Here is an 18,734-nt window from a genome sequence, read left to right as displayed (position 1 = left end):
TGGGTCAGAGAGACTTCAATGGAACTAACACATTTAGTACTGAATACTTATTGGACTGATTTGTTATATTATTACCACTCTATCACTCTGTACAATAACGTGTGTATTTATATTGACAAAGTACACGTTTGTATTCATTATATCTATCTCTATCTATATTGTGTCATAGCACACATTTCTATTCATTACCCTATATCTATATGTGTGTTAGCACGATGCGTTCATTGTGGTGCAAATGCCATAGACTGATGAATACCATATACCATATCATTATTGATCAAATTTATATTATCATTCAAATGTATATTTTGCTCATTATTTGAGGGGACCTACTTGCAATATCCTGATGGCCCACCAGTGGCCCAGGGCCCACAGGTTGAGAAGCATTGGTTTGTAATAATTTGTTTGCACAATTAAAATTAAAATAAAAAGTCAAATAAATTAAGTCTGGTACTTTGTACGAAGAATCATGATTGTCATCATTAATTAGCAAACACATTATTGTGATGAATGATTTAGATGTGTTTTTGGCATTAACCCTTGAGTTCTGTTTGGGTCATTTTTACCTGTTTTGCATTTTCATTTGAAAGAAAAGGTAGAAGTTTACATGTTTTTCCACGTGAAACTCACTGGCCTTAAAGATTCTTCTGTGATTAACATGTGAAAAAAAAGCACTACACCCATGCTACATTGTTTTTTGGCTTGAACCAAGCCCACAATTGTTTCGAAGGAACACTATTTTCTAGTTTTACATGAATTTCAGCTATTAGTAAAAACGCCTAAATCTTTCAGTGTTTAATGTAATATAGCAAAGCATAAATGCAAACATTTACCATATATATATTAGACCGTAAGCCACTGGGGTTGGTCGGTACCAACTGAGGGGATTAATGCTCATGGTGATTTTTGTCATGGTATACATGTCTAGAGTTAGAAAATATGTGATAGCCTTGCACCAGAGGTAGCTTTATGGGTGCTATCATGCATTTTATTTTATAACACTAGGCGAAAATTACTTAGGTCAATTTATGAAAACATACTACTTAACCCCCCTATATAAAAGGTTTTTCAACTAGTTATGTTACCTCTAGGTATGCTTAAGAACACACTAAAGATGTTGGAATTTTCTATGTCTTATAAAGCCATCATTTTCAAGATGGCGTCCAAGATGGCTGCCTGGAGCTTAAATAGCGTTATGATACTGTTCAACCTATAGAAAGGTGGTATTGGTTATCTAACCCAAGGTTTTAGGGTTCAATGAATGTGGCTGAATCAGTGAAATTACCATCAGTTAATTATGTATTGCCAAATCCATTGTATTGCAATGATCCAATGATTGTACATCATTTTGTTAAAAATAACAAATTGTATTTCAGTTGTGTGAACTTATGGTGATTCATATGGGTACCTGGGGGGCATTGGTGTAGATTACAGTTATATATTCAATTGCCATTCAGTCTTAGGCCTATGTGCTAAAGGTCAGGTTAAGGTCTCTCACATCTTGTTATCACTCCTTATCCAGGTGTCCAAGCAGGCAGCAGCTATGGTCACTGGTTGACATGTAGAGTGTTCACCTCACAATTGACATGTTATACAGATACGTCATTCCTCAGCTGCATTGCAATACTGTTGCAAAGTTCAGCGCTGGAAATGCATGTGTTTGCATATGGAGTGTATCAGCTGCACTCTGAAGTGGTTTTTATCAACTAGACCAAAGACATTTGAACAGATACAGCAGCAGTCTACTTGGACACTGTGCATCCGACTGGCTGACTTTGGGTAGACAACTTAATTCTTCCTACTGTATACTTCCCATTCACCAGTTTGAACATGCAGGGAGACACCTTGTCAATAGGTTGTCACCTTTTCTCTCATGACACACATGATGAAGTGCTTCTTCCGTGCTGGCCATGTGCAATATGCTTGATATCTCACCCAGTGCCTGCTGAAATGCATGGTCTCCATGCCATAGAGGCTAAGCTAGAAGTTGTCTGTCAGCACCATAATGGATTCTGGATCACTGTCTCTGCTCACCAGTCTGGGGAGCAGACTGAGAGAGCAGGAATGATGCTGTCATGAGTCATGACGCATGTGGGTAGAGTTGACTGACGCCTACCCAAAATGTGCAGTAACAGTAGTAGGGAGTCTAAGCACTGGTGTGTCTTGGTTGTAAAATATCGGGGTGTATCCACACACAGAAAGATCACTGCCCTCATCTCTTCAATCCCATTATTGGTAAATGTGCCCAACAATGTGCATGGTAATATCCTTTAACCACATAAGATGTCATCCTGAAGAGCAAGAACAGAGCAGAAGCTGTTGAGCATGGTGGGCACCTTCAGTGCTGGTGATAGATAGGCTACTGCATTTAGTCATGATGAGGCAGACATCACCAAGACTTCCTAAATTCCTATTACCCTGATGCAGCCACCTCTGGAACCTCATCCTTACATCCATGTGTGCCAGTCAGGAGGTTGAAGGCCAGGAGGATGCGGTGGGTGGACTTTCTGATCCTGATTATGAGTTGGAGAATACAGATGTAGTTGCAAAAGATACATATTGCCATGTTATTATATAATGTTACTATTATGCCAATGACAGTTTTCACAAACACTTTATTAAGTGAAAGATGAATATTCATCAAGTTGTTTCTATTTGTTGTTCTCCCAGAGGTCAAATGTTACCTTGACCTGACCTTTAACGTGTGAGGTATGGATTCTACACATATGAAAACCAAGAAATTAGAGTACGCAGGTTTTCTATACTAGGACAAGTGGATCAAATAGTGGGCATTTTGGATATTTTCTTACACACTTGCACTATATTTTGTTTAATGAATTTCACAATACATTTCCTTAGAATATATGTATGTAAACATGGTTTAAGGAACTCTTTGTGTTACATCTTTCATGAAAACAAAAGTACATCTTATGTAATGTAGTCACTACACTACAGTACAGTATGTTGTCACTGCCTGTAATAGATACCATTTCTAGAGATGCTACTTTTAACAACTTTTATGAAAAACATATACCGGTAGTCTGAGCTTTATCCTTAACATTTTTCAAAGACAGAGCATCAATACTAAGGGAAAATCATCGGTTTGAAGTAGAATGCTTAATTTGGATTTTGAAAACTGTGTTTTGACATGTGATTATAGATGAAGCGATAACACACAGAAAGCTACCCCAGATGCAAGGCTTTCACATATGTCCTAGTCTTAATATATAGTCAATATGAGAATCATTCCCTCCCAGATGGTACCAATGACCTCAAATTTGGGGCCCTGGCGTATTATGTCATAATTAGTCACTATATGTCACTGCCTGTAATAAAGAACAATTCTAGATATGCTAATTTTAACCACCTTACTGGACAATATATTATATATAGTCTGAACTTTATCCCAAACATTTTTCAAAGAGATAGGATGAACAATAAGAGAGAACCAACCATCAGTTTGAAGTAGAATGTTCCATTCGGATTTTGAAAAGTTTTTTGCATGTTATTATAAATGGAGTGATAACACACAGAAAGCTACCACAGATGCAAGGCTATCACATTTTTCCTAATACTAGGGATGTATACCTTCCCAAAAATCACTATGAGAATCGTTCCCCCCAGATGGTACCGATGACCAAATAATGTGGAGCCATGGTTCACAGAGGATTATGTCATAATTATAGTCACTATGTTGTCACTGCCTGTAATAAAAATGCCGTTTTTCTCCCAGTGTGGAGGAAGAATGCTTAGGATTTTTACTGTAAATTCTCACTCTTGAAATATATAATCCTTAGTTTCTGTTGATTGTAAACAATAATAGCGATTCAAAACAGTTGTCCTTCAAACCCCACCTCCATTCACCGTCATCAGAACAGAGGGAGCACTCCTCATGATCACAGAGCGTCTACTGCTCGCCCAGCTGCAGTCCATGAAGCCTAATTTATGCTCCGTCCTGCGACGGTGTCGCGCGCAGACCTCCAAGCTCAGAAGGGTTGCATTGGTGACGCGATGTGAGCTTGTATATCAGCTACTCTTGACGCGGAATACCGTTGCGCAATGAAGTATATTATGTCTCGATAAGGGCGCACCCATGGGCGCACCTCACTAGCACAAAAGAGGATGTTGAATAACCAGTGCTCCCCAAAGCAACAGGTTTGGGGATCTGTTGGGAATTGATTACATGATACAGTCAGCTGTGCATTCAGTCTCAATGTTTGTAAACAAATAATTGGTCTATTGCACTCCTCTGTATACTGCCACCTTGTGGGTAAAATATAAGCAGACAAGCATCCAAAAGCTGCAGCTTGCTTACAATGATTGTATGAGGATTCTACTCAGAAAACCAAGATGGTCGAGTGCCAGTCAATTGTTTTGTGAAGTAGGAGTGGGCACTTTTCATGCTCTTTTGAGAAATTTGACGTTCAAGTTTATTTGTCGTCTGAATGTGTCTAATAATTTGATTATCATGCTGCTGACTAAACCCCAGTTCAGTAATGTGAAAAACCACTCTTGCATCTGGAAACACTGGTATAGTGCCTTATTTTAGTGTTCTGATTGCTCTTTTTTTTATTTTTCATTGGTGTGATGTTTTTAATGTTGTGTTTTTGTCTGTCTTCTTATTGGACCTAGTGTCTGTCAATAAAGAGTTGATCATATGAATGGAATTGAGACAAAGTCAATGTATGCTGATGATTTGTTAAGTTAAAATTCATATTAGTGTTGTTTTTTAAACCAAATATTCCCGGGTCAAAATGACCCAAGAACAGAACGAAGGTGAAGTGAATCTGAAAAGAACTTAAGGGTTAAACAGAACATGTTCTATAACCAAAACAGGTCGTAAACTTACGCATGCTGTTTATTATTGTCACAGAGCTCCCGCTAGGGGTGCTGTTGTTAAAGCTAGACGGGAAAAGAGAGAAGAAGCGAGGGAGAGAATGAGGGAACAGGAAGCCTTTGATTGATTCATGTTTTGTTTACGTTTGCTGGGCTGTAGGGGGCGATTAGCACAGTTTTTGTTTTGGGATGACTTTTCAAAATGTGCCAGTGTTTAAGAAATACATTTTTATCAGCCCTGCCGCTGGCGTATACTTTGTTGAGAAACAGCATTGGGCAGTGCCTTTGCCACTTCATATGCCTGCTTGATAAAGGGTTTTTGGGAAGAGAAGTTCATCCACAACCCCGTGAACAATACATTTCTCTCCAAAATAGCTATATGGTGCAGGTACAGTTGTTTCCTGTTGAGATTGGCACATTTCACCCAGGTTTTTTTTTTTTTTTTCATCTCACTCACGTCACTTTGTCTGCTGACATCACACAGCAATGACATAAACAGAAAATAAACAGAAATAAAAAATAAAACAATTCACAGGAGGCAAGCAGTGATCACCCCATGATGTGCACTGCAATGTCGTTTCAAATGCACAACATGGCAGGTGCTTTTTGAGAGTGAAAAAATAAGAAGACATGTGTGACGTGTGATCTGGGCAGCTTGCCCCAGGAAATGTGCCAAGCTCAATAGGGAACAACGGTACATTGATGATGTGGAAAGGCACTGTAGATGAGCTGCAAAACGATCTTCCAGTATGTAAACTCCACCACTAGGTATTTAAGTTTCACCTTGGAGTTTAATGACAAAGAGATACACTTTCTAGACCTCGCAATATTTAAGACCAAAGATGGCCTGTTTGACACTACCATCTATCGCAAACCGCTTAGCAGGAACATGCTCCTAAGAGCCAATAGCAGCCATTCTAAACAGCTCATCCGCAACATCCCTATTGGCCAATACTTGCGCCTCAGACGCAACTGTAGCTCTACTTTAGATTTCAAATTAAAAGCTACAGACCTTACTAACCGCTTTGTAGAAAGAACCAAGCGGACTTAGACACAACCTATCATAGAGCTCTCAACACAGACAGAATGTCCTTACTTATCAAAAAACCTAAGCAGGCCCCCAGGCCCCCTCTGTTTCTCAACACAGTATACGCCAGTGGCAGGGCTAATAAAAATAAAAATATCTCAAACACTGGCACATTTTGAAAAGTGATCCCAAATTTGCAAACATCTGTGCTAATGCCCCCCTTTTTTTCTTTCAGACGCTCCAGAAGCCTCAGAGACCATCTAGTCTAGTCCATTCGGACCCCATCCACACAAGGGATAAAAACTATAAAATATCCTCATTTATTAATTGTAATTCAACTCATGTGCTTAAATGCCCCTGTGGATTGGCCTACATTGGCTAAACCAAGAGACCACTAAAAATGTGTATTGGTGAACATAAGACGGCTATCCGCACCACTACCCATAGCTCATTATTGCTCATGTTTTTCAAGCTCATCTCTTTAGACATACCTATTACCGTCTAATTTTCATATCATTCTGTGATTTGTTGCTGCTCTATTGCTCCCAAGGGACCCTTAGGAGCAACATGAGACACAAAATGAGTTGAGATGATCATTCTAGACATCTTTAAGACAAATGAGGTTGACTTGAGAATATAATTTTAGCAGTATTTGAGAAGTAGGATAAACAGAGGAGATCTTATAAATGTATACCCATGATCTCAATTATGTCTTAATTATATAAAAGGAGATCTTGAAGAGAGATGTATCTGAGCCTTTTGAGAGACATATCATTTATTTCTCTTGAGCTATATATGAGAAGGTCGCTTTGAGCCACATATGCACTCAAAAAAATAATCTCTCAGTTGAACACATTTTAAATGTGTGAAACTTTTCCACCCATTTTATATGAGTAAATTTATATATGGGATATATGTAGTCCCAAGTCAAATCTACATTCAATGCAATGCATGTTGTTCAATTAGTCCAACTCATTTTCATTAACTTAAGCCAAGTTAATTATATGAACTTAATTAATTTACGTTTGTCCAACTCAAACAAATGTTAACGTAAATGTGTTGGTTCAACTCATTTTTATGGAATTAAGCTAAGATAAATAAAATACTTTTACATTTACATAAGAAGAGTTCGGTTTCAGGTTTTCTTCCGGATGATTTGTTTCAAGTTTTACAATATCAACATACAGATGCATAATGGATATATGCAATAGCAGTGATTATTGAATAATCAGAACATTTAAGAGAAAACCAACGCAATAACCTCAAAGTTACCATGAGTTCTTCTCTTTTAGCCTAGCATGGGGAGGGAGCTCAAGCTTAAACTAGCAGCCTAGCAGTTAGGGTTAGGGTTTAGGCTCAAATACTGACAAATCAAATTCTGACATATGACAGTCATCTTGCCAAGGCAGACACATTGATATGATACATTTAGCATTTTTAGCTCCCGAAAGCTTAAACATTTCCCTGAAAACCTAGAAAAATGCTGTTCCCAGCATGCTTTGCATAACATGTGACCAACTTATTTGACCAATCAAGGGAAAGGGCTGGAGTCACTTCTCAGATCTGTAAAATGTACTTAATAAAATTGAGTTGGATTCAAACAATATTCTCAGAATGATTTCAGCCTTAAAAACTACTCAATAAAATTGGTGAGAGGCGTGGTTTATGGGACTCTTGGGAGTTTTCATTGGAACTCATTTTCAATGTGTTTTTAAATTCCATTACTAAGATTTGAGTTACATGAATGTAATATAAATGCATAATGTTAAATGAATAGATTTTGTATAAGCACTATTAATTACATTTGAGTTGGAACAATTTAATAAAAATGCATATATTGTAAATGTATATATTTAAGGTAAGCACGATTAATATTTGTTCAGTTACATCAATTCAATACATTTGCATATATTATAATTAAATACATTTAAATAAAGCCAACATAATGTAAATGTATCACATCTGGCACTATTAATAATATTTGAGTTATATCAATTAAATGTATATGCTTATGCCTTGAAGTGAAGTAATTAAATAAAGCAAACATAATTTATATGTGTCACATTTATAGGGGGGTTGAATCAATTTTTTGAGTGTGAGAATTATGAGAAACAATTAAGAAATGTTAAAGTAATTAGAATTCTGTAAAGATGCCTCAACATCAGTTTAGATAGATTAGATATATTGAATGTGTCTTGTGTCCTGAAATATCACATTTTTTTATTACAAGTGAAGAGTTTAATTATATTTTATTTATTTTATAAAAGTGCTGTAACTTGTCATATTTAATGTTAAATGTGTTCCAGTGTTCTAACATAAAAATGAATAAAAATGTGTTAAATTCCAACAGTAATCATTGCTGTGGAGTGTTTGTTCAATGGAAGGGGGGTATCTCTCCAGCTCAAAGAACAGGAGAGATCAATCTCACTGTAGCAAACACTCTATGGCGGTGATAACAACTGGAATATAGAGCCTGTTCATGAACCTCCCCTTTGGTACAGAGTAGGGGGGGAAACCAAACGAGAAATACCTGCAGAGTGTTTGTTCAATGAAAGGGGTCTCTGTATCTCTCCAGCTCAAAGAACATCCCTTTCACTGTAACAAACACTCAGGCAGAGATTATTATTGGAATATAGACTGTACCAAATGAGAGGTTTTTTAACGGGAAGACGGATATGGGGAAACCAAAGGCAGACAAACACCACCTAACAGCACCATCTGACCACTTATCGTACATTGTTCCACATTTAAGTAATAGCAGCTGCAATATGCTCCCAATGTCTGAGAGTGAACATAAAAATCAAACATCACACAAAAACGGGACCGTACCTATGTTCCCCAGGTTCTATGTTCCCCACGTTCTTACCACCTAACCTACAGTACCCCTAAGCCTAACCCTAACCTCACTAAAACTAATGCTGTGAGGTGCTCGTATTATTTTCACTGTCTGACGCAGCTGCGTCTTTTATTGTCAGTGTTGTGTTTTCTACTGCTCTTTTTACTGCATTGTATTGTGTTGCTTTTTTGTATCTTAGCCTTTGTGTATTTAGCCGTGATTCTCTGTACAGCACTTTGTAAACTCTGTTTTTAAAAATGTGCTATCCACAACTTTCCAACATCCCATTGTGCATTGCACAGAAGTTGTACGGAGCTTCCGGGGCCGCAGCCGAGAGTGATCTACAAGCTCACAACGGTTGCATCTGCGACGCGACGTGAGCTTGTATGTCTGCTGTTAACCGGAAGTCTGGTGCAAATATTTCTCCAGTAAATTCCCGCGGAAAGAGGTGGATAAAGTGGATTGGATTGGAAGTGGATTGATTGACAGATGCCAGAAATAAAGGAATACTTCCTTGGTTGTGTGGTTGTGGGGGAATCAACTGGCTTAAACCTGTCAAATGTCATACTTGACAAGCTGAATGAGCGCGGGATTCCCTTTGAAAATTGTAGAGGACAGGCCTATGACAATGGCGCTAACATAAAAGGGAAGAAGCATGCATGCATTGTACTGTGTGGAGCACATACTATGAATCGTGTCATATCTGATGCTGCCAAGTCCTCTAGCGAGGCTATTACGACCTGGCAATGTACAGAATGTTGTGTACAAATGTATCATCATGTAATAATTGCGACCGTCAGGTCGCAGTTTAGTATCAAAACCTCCACCGGCCGTCCGCCCGTCCGTCCGTCCGTCCGTCACACGTCACATGTCACACCTTTGCCCTGCTCATATCTCCGCATCAGTATGACATCACACTGCTTGGTGTGTGCCGTCAGGGTAATTTGTGTACGGTGTGATGTCATACTGATGTCAGCAGTGTGATGTCATACTGATGTCAGCAGCTATGTCTCTATATATGGAGTTATATGTTGTTCGTGTCCAAATATGGGGCTTGTGAGGTCAGTCTTAGTGAGATTCGTCGGTTATCTCCATATATGGAGGGATGTGTTGGTTATCTCCATATCTGGAGATTCAACCTTCAACGATTTTGACATCTTGTTACTAATCTGTCGGTAGATAATGCCGGTCTTATATAAGGGTCATTTGTGTACGGTGTGATGTCATACTGATGTCAGCAGTGTGACAGGAGATAAGCGACCAACGGTCGCTTATCTCCCGATTAGGGAGTCTTACTGGTGTATAACAATTTACTTCACTATTTTGGCTATTTGCAAAAGTTGTTCACTTTCTTCTCAGGATCCACACAGAGATGGAGCATCTTGAAAAAGCATGTTGACTTGACTCGTAAATCTTGGAGTGACGTTAGATGGGAAAGCAGACTTAAGAGTGTTACAGCTGTCAGATACCAAGTCAAAGAAATCAGAGAAGCTCTCTTGGAGGCTAGGCAAGAAGCGAAGGATACAGTTGTTAAAGTTTAGGCTCAAGCCCTTGCAGAAGTAGTGGCCTCATTTAGATTTCTGATTTGTTCTATTGTGTGGTGTCACATTCTTAACACCACTAACCAGGTGAACTTGCAGCTTCAATTCAATTCAATGCAGCTTCACGTGGCTGTCGGCCATATTGAGACTGCCAAAACCACCCTCTTGGAATACAGACACTCTGGGTTTAATGAGACCGTGTCAATTGCCTCAGTCACTGCTCTGTGAAGAACTGAACATTGAACCAGAGCTTAAGCACTGCAAGGCAGTTTAGTTATGAGGCTGCAGATGAACCATTCAGTGATGCCCTCAAAGCTCAAGTGGTATCATTTTTCAACAGTGTTGTAGACTCAGAATTGATGTCTCTGCCAGAAAGATTTGAGACACTGAGCCAGGTCAGGGATAGTTTTGGGAGTCCTGCTAGATTTCAGTAAAGTAAAAAAAATGTCAGTGGAGGAATTGCAAAAACATTGCACTGAAGTTCAGAAAACACTGACTGCTAAGGGAACAACAATTTGTGATATTCATGGACTTGAGATTACACAACTTCCAAAGCTCCCACCAACAATTACTGCCCTAGAGCTACTCTTATATCTTTATGACAAAGAACTGCAGGAGTCCTATCCAAACCTCTGCATTGCTCTACGCATTGCACTGACTCTGCCAGTAACAGTTGCCACTGCTGAACAAAGTTTTTCTAAACTCAAGCTCATTAAAACATACCTGCTTTCATCAATGGGACAGGAACGTTTAAGTGGTCTTGCATCAGCATCAATGCAGAACCTTCTGAGAAGTTGTCATGTAATGACCTAATTAATGATTTTGCAGCCAGGAAATGTAGATGTGTACCTCTATACAATGTAGACAATTATATAGTGCAAGATATACTTGTCTTTATGATTGAGACTTAATTTGTATTATTTTAACAGTCACTTTATTTGAATGCACTGATTTTGCACTGATTTATTTTATTGAATATTGCACTTTTGGAGACAAATACAAATATATATAGTCTTTATGCCTGAGACTATTCTAGAGTGCAATACTGTTATGCCTGAGAGCTGAGACTACTCTATAGTCTCTCCAAAGCCTTTGTAAAGTGACCTTTCTCCATTTGTGTGCCTACTGGTACCTAATTGTAGTTTTGACCTCATTTGTATTATTACCTCATTTGTATTATTACCTTATTTGTATTATTGCCAGACCCATGAAATGGGTAGGCCTACATAAGCAAATGTCGGTCTGTCCCTTTTCTATATAAAGGGTATATATGATGATGACATGATGATGACATACCTACAAAAGGCATGATGTCATAAATGATGATGACAGACAGGGGGTCTGGCACAACCAGGTTGACCTGGTCTAGTTTTAATGGAGATTGCACTGATTTTGTTTTATTGAACAATTGATGCCATTTTTGAGCGGTGCTAACCGCTCCTATAGACCGCTTTTTTACCAAAACCATGATGTCACAAATGATGATGACATGAGTCCGCTAGGCCAATGAAACACTTCGATTCTGTTGATCTGTCCATGATGTCATAGTCACATAGGCACCCGATTGGTTAACTCTGATTTAGAACGCGTTTAGGCCGCCTAAATACGTCATAAAAAATTATTGAGCGGTGCTAACCTTGAATTTCAAAATTGTATTAGATCAGGACAGGACAGGAGTCAGGTCAGGACGTTCTTTGAATTTCTCAATTGTATGAGTCATGTATTATTATCTATAATACATGAAAACAAACCACACTTTTAGACAGAGCGCTTTAATCACAGGGCCCTGTCTAAAAGTGTGGTTTGTTTTCATGTATTATAGAGATATCCAGCTCAAGACAATTTTGAAATTCAAAGAATATACATAAACAGCTTATGATTATCATGTAGATCGAAGTACGAGCTTTACCACGCCTAACCAACCCCATATCCTGGACACTTCATGGGAGCGAAAATACAGTAGAACCTCCTTCTCCTCTTTGGATCTGCAACTACTGTTGAATTTTGTACAATCGGCCTCTCATCTTGCCAGCCTTCTGGCTAAACTGGGACAGTGATCATGAAGGTGATACCTATAATAATGTTTGGCAGATCCTTGCGGATGTCAGCACTGAGTGACAGAGAATGTTTGCAAGATGTCTAGAATGTCTAGAACCACTCCACAGCAGATGTGGGAAAGTCTCGACCAAACAAGTCCAGTATTTGTCTGCAACTCTACAGATCCTTTTGTCATTGTCAAGTAAAGCAATAGAAACTGTGCATGACATTCCAGCTGCTCTTCATGCTCTTTGGTCTTGGGCTTCTCAGCCATCATTTTGCAAGAATACATCAAATATCGTCCCAACAGAAATAACACTCTGCCACATGCCAGACTTGTCTTTTCGAATGACTTTGTCTTCAAAGTATCTGAACATGACCTTTCAGGGTCATTAGAATGCACTATCCTCATGCATTCTAATCTTTAGGTATGTAGACATGGCAAAGTCCAGTTTATGGTCCTTATGGTCCATGCGGCGGATCTCAGACATGTTCCTCATTTGCTGCTGGACCAGCGAGGCCTCAAACACCACCAGCATGAAGAGTGTGAACACACTGTAGTACCAGTACTCATCCAGACACCACAGCCCCACACAGAACACCTGGAACACAAAGAAGGGCGCGGTGGCTCTCTCCCTGAAGAGCTCCAGGAAATCAGGCACCATCATCTCAGCGCGGTTGGTGCCGTATCGTTTCTCTGCCGCTCTCAGGTCTGTCTCCTCCTGGTAGCCACGCCACACCTGGAAGTGGCTCATTGGGTGGCTGATGGGGAACGCCACCGGGAGGAAACATTTCTTCTCCTCTCGGTCAAAGACCGTCCCTGGTCCCTCTGGAGAGCCACGAGCTCAGCAGAACCGTTATTTGGCGTATGTACCAACTTTGCCAGGGTGGCCTTTTGTGGGTCAGGTTCCTTGGAGCAGGTGAGCCAGCAGTGCACGTGCACGGACCAATAGCCCCCCCTCAAAAGCTCCTAGTTAGATCTCGGGACCTAGCTGACAGTCCTCCGCCAGGCAGGCCACGCACCGTCTATCCCATCCCCTGCCTTCTGGTCTCTTTCTGGCAGAGACTTTGCCCGAGGCTCCTCTTGCTGGCTAACTGGCTGTTAGCAGTGCACTAAATTTCAAACCAATACTGGTTTAAAGATGAAGTGCCATGATTTCACTCCCCCTAAAATACGATCATCAGGTATTATACTAGTACAAAACTATGGCACCACCTCTTTAACAACACTGTCTTCTGACCCTAACCCTAACCCTAACCTTAACCCTATTATGGAGACTTCCTAATTGTTGGAAGTCTGATCATGTTTCCTATATATCATCTATTGTGATGTAGAAATGACAACATGTAAATGATTGAATGGAATTGGTTTATATTGATGATGTATATTGTGAATATTAATTATTAACCTAGTGATTGTGAATGCTAGCTTGACGATGCTGATAAATGCTGACTTGGCGATTGTGAATACTAAACTGCTCATGTTGAATTCGGCTAATTCATGGTTAGAACAGCTATTGATTGATCACGGCCATTTGATTGAAGACACACAAAGCATATATGATTATTTAAAGAAAAACAAGGCTTGAAAATTGTCCACAATGTATCTCCCTAAATATATTTGCACCGCTCACTTCGCACAGGTGCGATTTTTTGTTCCTTTCCCGCTCACTCCCAGCGGCCGCTTCGCAGGGGCCATCGGTTACCATGGTAACCAGTTAACGGGGGATCGTTATCACGTTCACAGGCATGTTGGGCATTCCATGTAATGCAAGTTATACTGTTCCTATGTTTTTAAAAAAAAAAGTGCTGTGCTACTTCAAATACACTGTCGGATTATGTTCTGTTCATCTTCAGTTATGTAACCTTGCCAAAGTTTGTCTTTTTTTAAAAAATGTAACCTGGCCAATGTTTTATATATATATATATATATATATATATATATATATATATATATATATATGTATATATATATATATATATATATATATATATATATATATATATATACATATAAACTTTCGTGATCATTTCCCTAGTGTATTTTTTGAGCGGTGCTAACCGCTCCTATAGACCGCTTTTTTACCAAAACTATGATGTCACTAATGATGATGACATGAGTTCGCTAGACCAATGAAACACTTTGATTCTGTTGATCTGTCCATGATGTCATAGTCACAGAGGCACTCGATTGGTTCACCCTGATTTAGGACGCGTTTAGGCCGCGTAAAATACGTCATAACGCGGTTAGGCCGCGTAAAATACGTCATAACGCGCCTAGGCCGCGTAAAATACGTCATAAAAAAATATTGAATTTCAAAATTATATTAGATGAATATCACTTATAAGCGATAAAATAACCACACTTTTAGACAGACTGTGGAAAATCTTACAGGTTATAAATGATAGGCAGGTAATACAAGTTTAAAATACAAATGAACAGACTTTGAAAAACTAAAATATTCATCTTCTGGCCTCTTCTCGCCTCTCTGGAGGCCTCTCAAGATACAAGATACACTACACCACTATGATACCCAAGTACCTGTCAAAATACTTTATAAACGTTAAGGATGTCCATAATTACAACACCAGAGGCAGTGCCACAGATCACGTTCAACCCAGAGTCAACTCAAAGAAAGGGTCAAACTCGTTCTTCTGCTATACCACAAAAATGTGGAATGCCTTACCGAAGGCCATAAAGGAGTGTGGATCACTAGCATCCTTTAAAATTGCCCTGAAAAACCACTTACAGGCAGCAGCCGTTCGCAACTGGTAAAAACCTAGCCCAACCCTACCCTCCCCTGCCCCTTCCTTGTATATACTTTCTGTTTGTTTAGACTTACTGTTATCTCTTTCTTTTCTTTATATCTACTGCATAGTACTGTGTTCTATTTGTCTGTCATTCAATGTTATATATCCCCTGCCCCTTCCTTGTATATACTTACTGTTTGTTTAGACTTACTGTTATCTTTTTCTTTTCTTTATATCTACTGCATAGTACTGTGTTCTATTTGTCTGTCATTCAATGTTATATGAGATACTTAAATAGTTTCCTGTTGAAATAAGCTTAGTCTTTTCATGGATCTCCTTTTAGTAGACCTTGTACCAGTGAACTGTACCGTCATGAATCTGTACGTTTTCCTATGCAAACTTCTAATAAAGCCTTCAATCAATCAATCAATCAATCTCTGGAGGTAAATAAGGTCACTTATCATTACACTATGTCACTCTTACAAGCTACAATCCGTAGCTTGGTCAACTAACTGATGGGAAATGACAATAAAGACTTATATAGTCTGAGCAGACCTCTAGACTGACATCATACACAACAAAAAGAATATTGCCATGCATGCCTATCAACACTGATTTGCGCAGGAATTAGTTTGCACCACTCACTTCGCACGGGTGCGATTTTTTTTAAATATATAGTTACACATTTGGCCTAGATGTTTTAGATTTTGCTAGTTTTTTTCAGAGAACTTTGGTTAGTTTTAGAAGGTGTTTTAATCAGCCTCATGTCTATGGCTTAATGCAATAAAACGTGATTCTAATTGTAGAAGGACCATTTCACCTCTTTAACCTACGTCTGTGTTCAATATGCTTATTTTCTTTCATTTGTTTACATTAATTCTTTAAAAAAAATCACAGACCAAGGTTTATAAGAGGTGAAATGCTCCTTTAATATAACCTAGCAGTTGGGTTATAATGACTACAATGTTGGGTTATTTTAATAACCCAATTTGGGTTATTTCTTGACCCAAATCATGGGTTATTGAGGGACTAACTGGTACTTGGGTTATTTTGACCCACACAAATGGGTTATTGCCAGACCCATGAAATGGGTAGGCCTACATAAGCAAATGTCGGTCTGTCCGGGTTTTCTATATAAAGGGTATATATGATGATGACATGATGATGACATGCCTACAAAAGGCATGATGTCATAAATGATGATGACAGACAGGGGGTTGGCAGAACCGGGGTCTGGCACAACCAGGTTGACCTCATATGCAGGTCAAAATAACTAGTACCTCAATAACCCATGATTTGGGTAAACAATAACCCACATTTGGTTGTTTTAGACGCAGGAGTTTTTAGTGTCTGTCTATCTATCTATCTATCTATCTATCTATCTATCTATCTATCTATCTATCTATCTATCGACCCCTTTATGCCCATATTTGGAGATCCCTGACATCATCAATATGATCATAAACCTTATGTTACATAGAATATCAATATTTATCAAAATACAATTCTCAGAGAGACATTTCTGAAAATGTACTTGGATAAACATTTAGATGACTCTGATTGTTTAACATTTATGAACAGCACTTTATTCCACTAGCACCTGCGATCATGATGAATGTGGCAGAGGAGCACCAGGTACCAGACCAGAAGCCGGAAGAGGACGCGCCCCTGCATGTGGACACTGATGGCATGGAGGACCCTGAACCGGCCCAGAAGATGGCAAAGAAGACAAAAAACAAGAAGAACAAGCCTGCAACACCAGTAGCTAATGAGGCAGATCTAGATGGAGTGGTCAGCATAACTAAGCAGCTGGAGAAACAGGCTCTGGATGACAGGGATAAAGAGGCGGCTGACGGAGAAGAAGACGGAGACGGTGGCGAAAACTCCACAGGGAAAAAGAAGAAAGGACACAAAACTCAGACGGACCCCCCGTCCGTGCCAGTCTGTGAGTTGTACCCAAACGGAGCATTCCCTGTGGGACAGGAGTGTGAATACCCCGTGGTGCAGGACGGTTGCAGCGCAGTGTGGCGCACCACCGACGAGGAGAGGCGTGCACGGGACAAGGCCGACGAGGAGATGTGGAACGACTTCAGACAGGCCGCCGAGGTCCACAGGCAGGTCCGCCAGCACGCCCGCGGCTTCATCAAGCCCGGTCTGACCATGATCGAGATCTGCGAGCGGCTGGAGAGCTGTTCCCGCAAGCTGATCAAGGAGAACGGGCTGAACGCGGGCCTGGCCTTCCCCACGGGCTGCTCCCTGAACCACTTCGCTGCCCACTACACCCCCAACACGGAAGACCCCACCGTCCTGCAGTACGACGACGTCTGCAAGATCGACTTCGGCACGCACATCAACGGGCGGATCGTCGACTGCGCCTTCACCGTCGCCTTTAACCCGAGGTACGACAGGCTGCTGGAAGCCGTCAGAGATGCCACCGACACCGGGATCAGAAACGCCGGAATCGACGTGCGTCTTTGCGACATCGGAGAGGCAATTCAGGAGGTGATGGAGTCGTATGAGGTTGAGCTCGACGGGAAAACATATCGAGTGAAGCCGATCCAAAATCTGAACGGTCACGCAATCGCTCAGTACAGAATACATGCCGGTAAGTATGTGCCCATTGTTAAGGGAGGAGAATCGACGAGAATGGAGGAAGGAGAGGTCTATGCCATCGAGACGTTCGGTAGCACAGGTGAAGGTGTGGTCCACAACGCCATGGAATGTTCTCACTACATGAAGAACTTTGACGTCGGGCACGTCCCCATCAGGCTCCCCCGGGCCAAGCACCTGCTGAACGTGATCAACGAGAACTTTGGCACGCTGGCCTTCTGCCGCCGCTGGCTTGACCGTGCGGGCGAGAGCAAGTACCTGCCGGCGCTGAAGAACCTGTGTGACCTGGGGATCGTGGACGACTACCCACCCCTCTGTGACATCAAGGGCTGCTACACCGCTCAGTTTGAGCACACCATCCTGCTCAGGCCCACCTGCAAGGAGGTGGTGAGCCGGGGTGATGACTACTGAGTCCCATTTTTTTAAATCTCCCCTCCCTTCAACATCTGGCTCTGTCCGGGCCCCCATAAAATGTACGGCCTACAACTCATCGGCCAAGCTTCGCGTGATGCTTAATGACAGCTTGCAGCTTGTGCACTCGTGGCCATATATGGCCTACTTGTGCACCAATGGAGCACACACGTGCTGCGTTCGATGCTGGCTGTATGTAGCCTCGCGTAGCCAGGCTCACTAATCTCCGAAGAGAAAAGCCTGGTGACAATAGAAGGCAGAAGGCGTTCAACTTCCGCCGTGTGAGCTTTGCCGGAAGGGAGGTTCCCCGGAGTTTTTTCGACCAATCACAGTGCGGTGTTCCTGAAAATCTATTCCCCGCAGAAACATGTTCTGTTCTCCTTCGCGCCTTCGTCCTTTCTGCTCAGAGTACCCGTACAGTAAGCAGCATGGAGTCTACAAACGTTACACCAACGAAAGAAATAAAAGACACAGAAAGAAGAAAACGATGTCTCCCCAGTGGCATTGAACAACCACAAGCACGGCGAGGACTTTTTTCATTACATTTCAAGGTTCGTAGCTGACGTTATTTACCGAGAAGGCTATGTTTGTGTTTGGCTAACAAGCTAACGTTAGTGTGTTTGGCTAGCTCAATGTGTTAACAAGCTAACAATAGTAACTCGTTTTCTCAAGTAAAAATATGTTT

At 40.7% G+C, this 18,734-nt stretch overlaps 1 protein-coding gene across 1 annotated transcript; it reads left to right on the top strand.

The window, feature by feature from the left end:
* Nucleotides 1–16,636: 16,636 nt before the first annotated feature.
* On the top strand, nt 16,637–18,049 carry LOC308298181 (methionine aminopeptidase 2-like; the record flags this gene model as incomplete). The annotated part of the gene is made up of 1 exon (XM_080741736.1): nt 16,637–18,049. The coding sequence occupies one exon, from the start codon at nt 16,637–16,639 to the stop codon at nt 18,047–18,049; it is 1,413 nt and encodes a 470-aa protein (XP_080597862.1).
* Nucleotides 18,050–18,734: the final 685 nt, after the last annotated feature.

The sequence above is a fragment of the Nannobrachium achirus genome (assembly GCF_963921795.1).
Source record: "Nannobrachium achirus genome assembly, chromosome: 14".
NCBI classification, from domain to species: domain Eukaryota; kingdom Metazoa; phylum Chordata; class Actinopteri; order Myctophiformes; family Myctophidae; genus Nannobrachium; species Nannobrachium achirus.
This window is presented reverse-complemented; position numbering and strand designations above follow the sequence as displayed.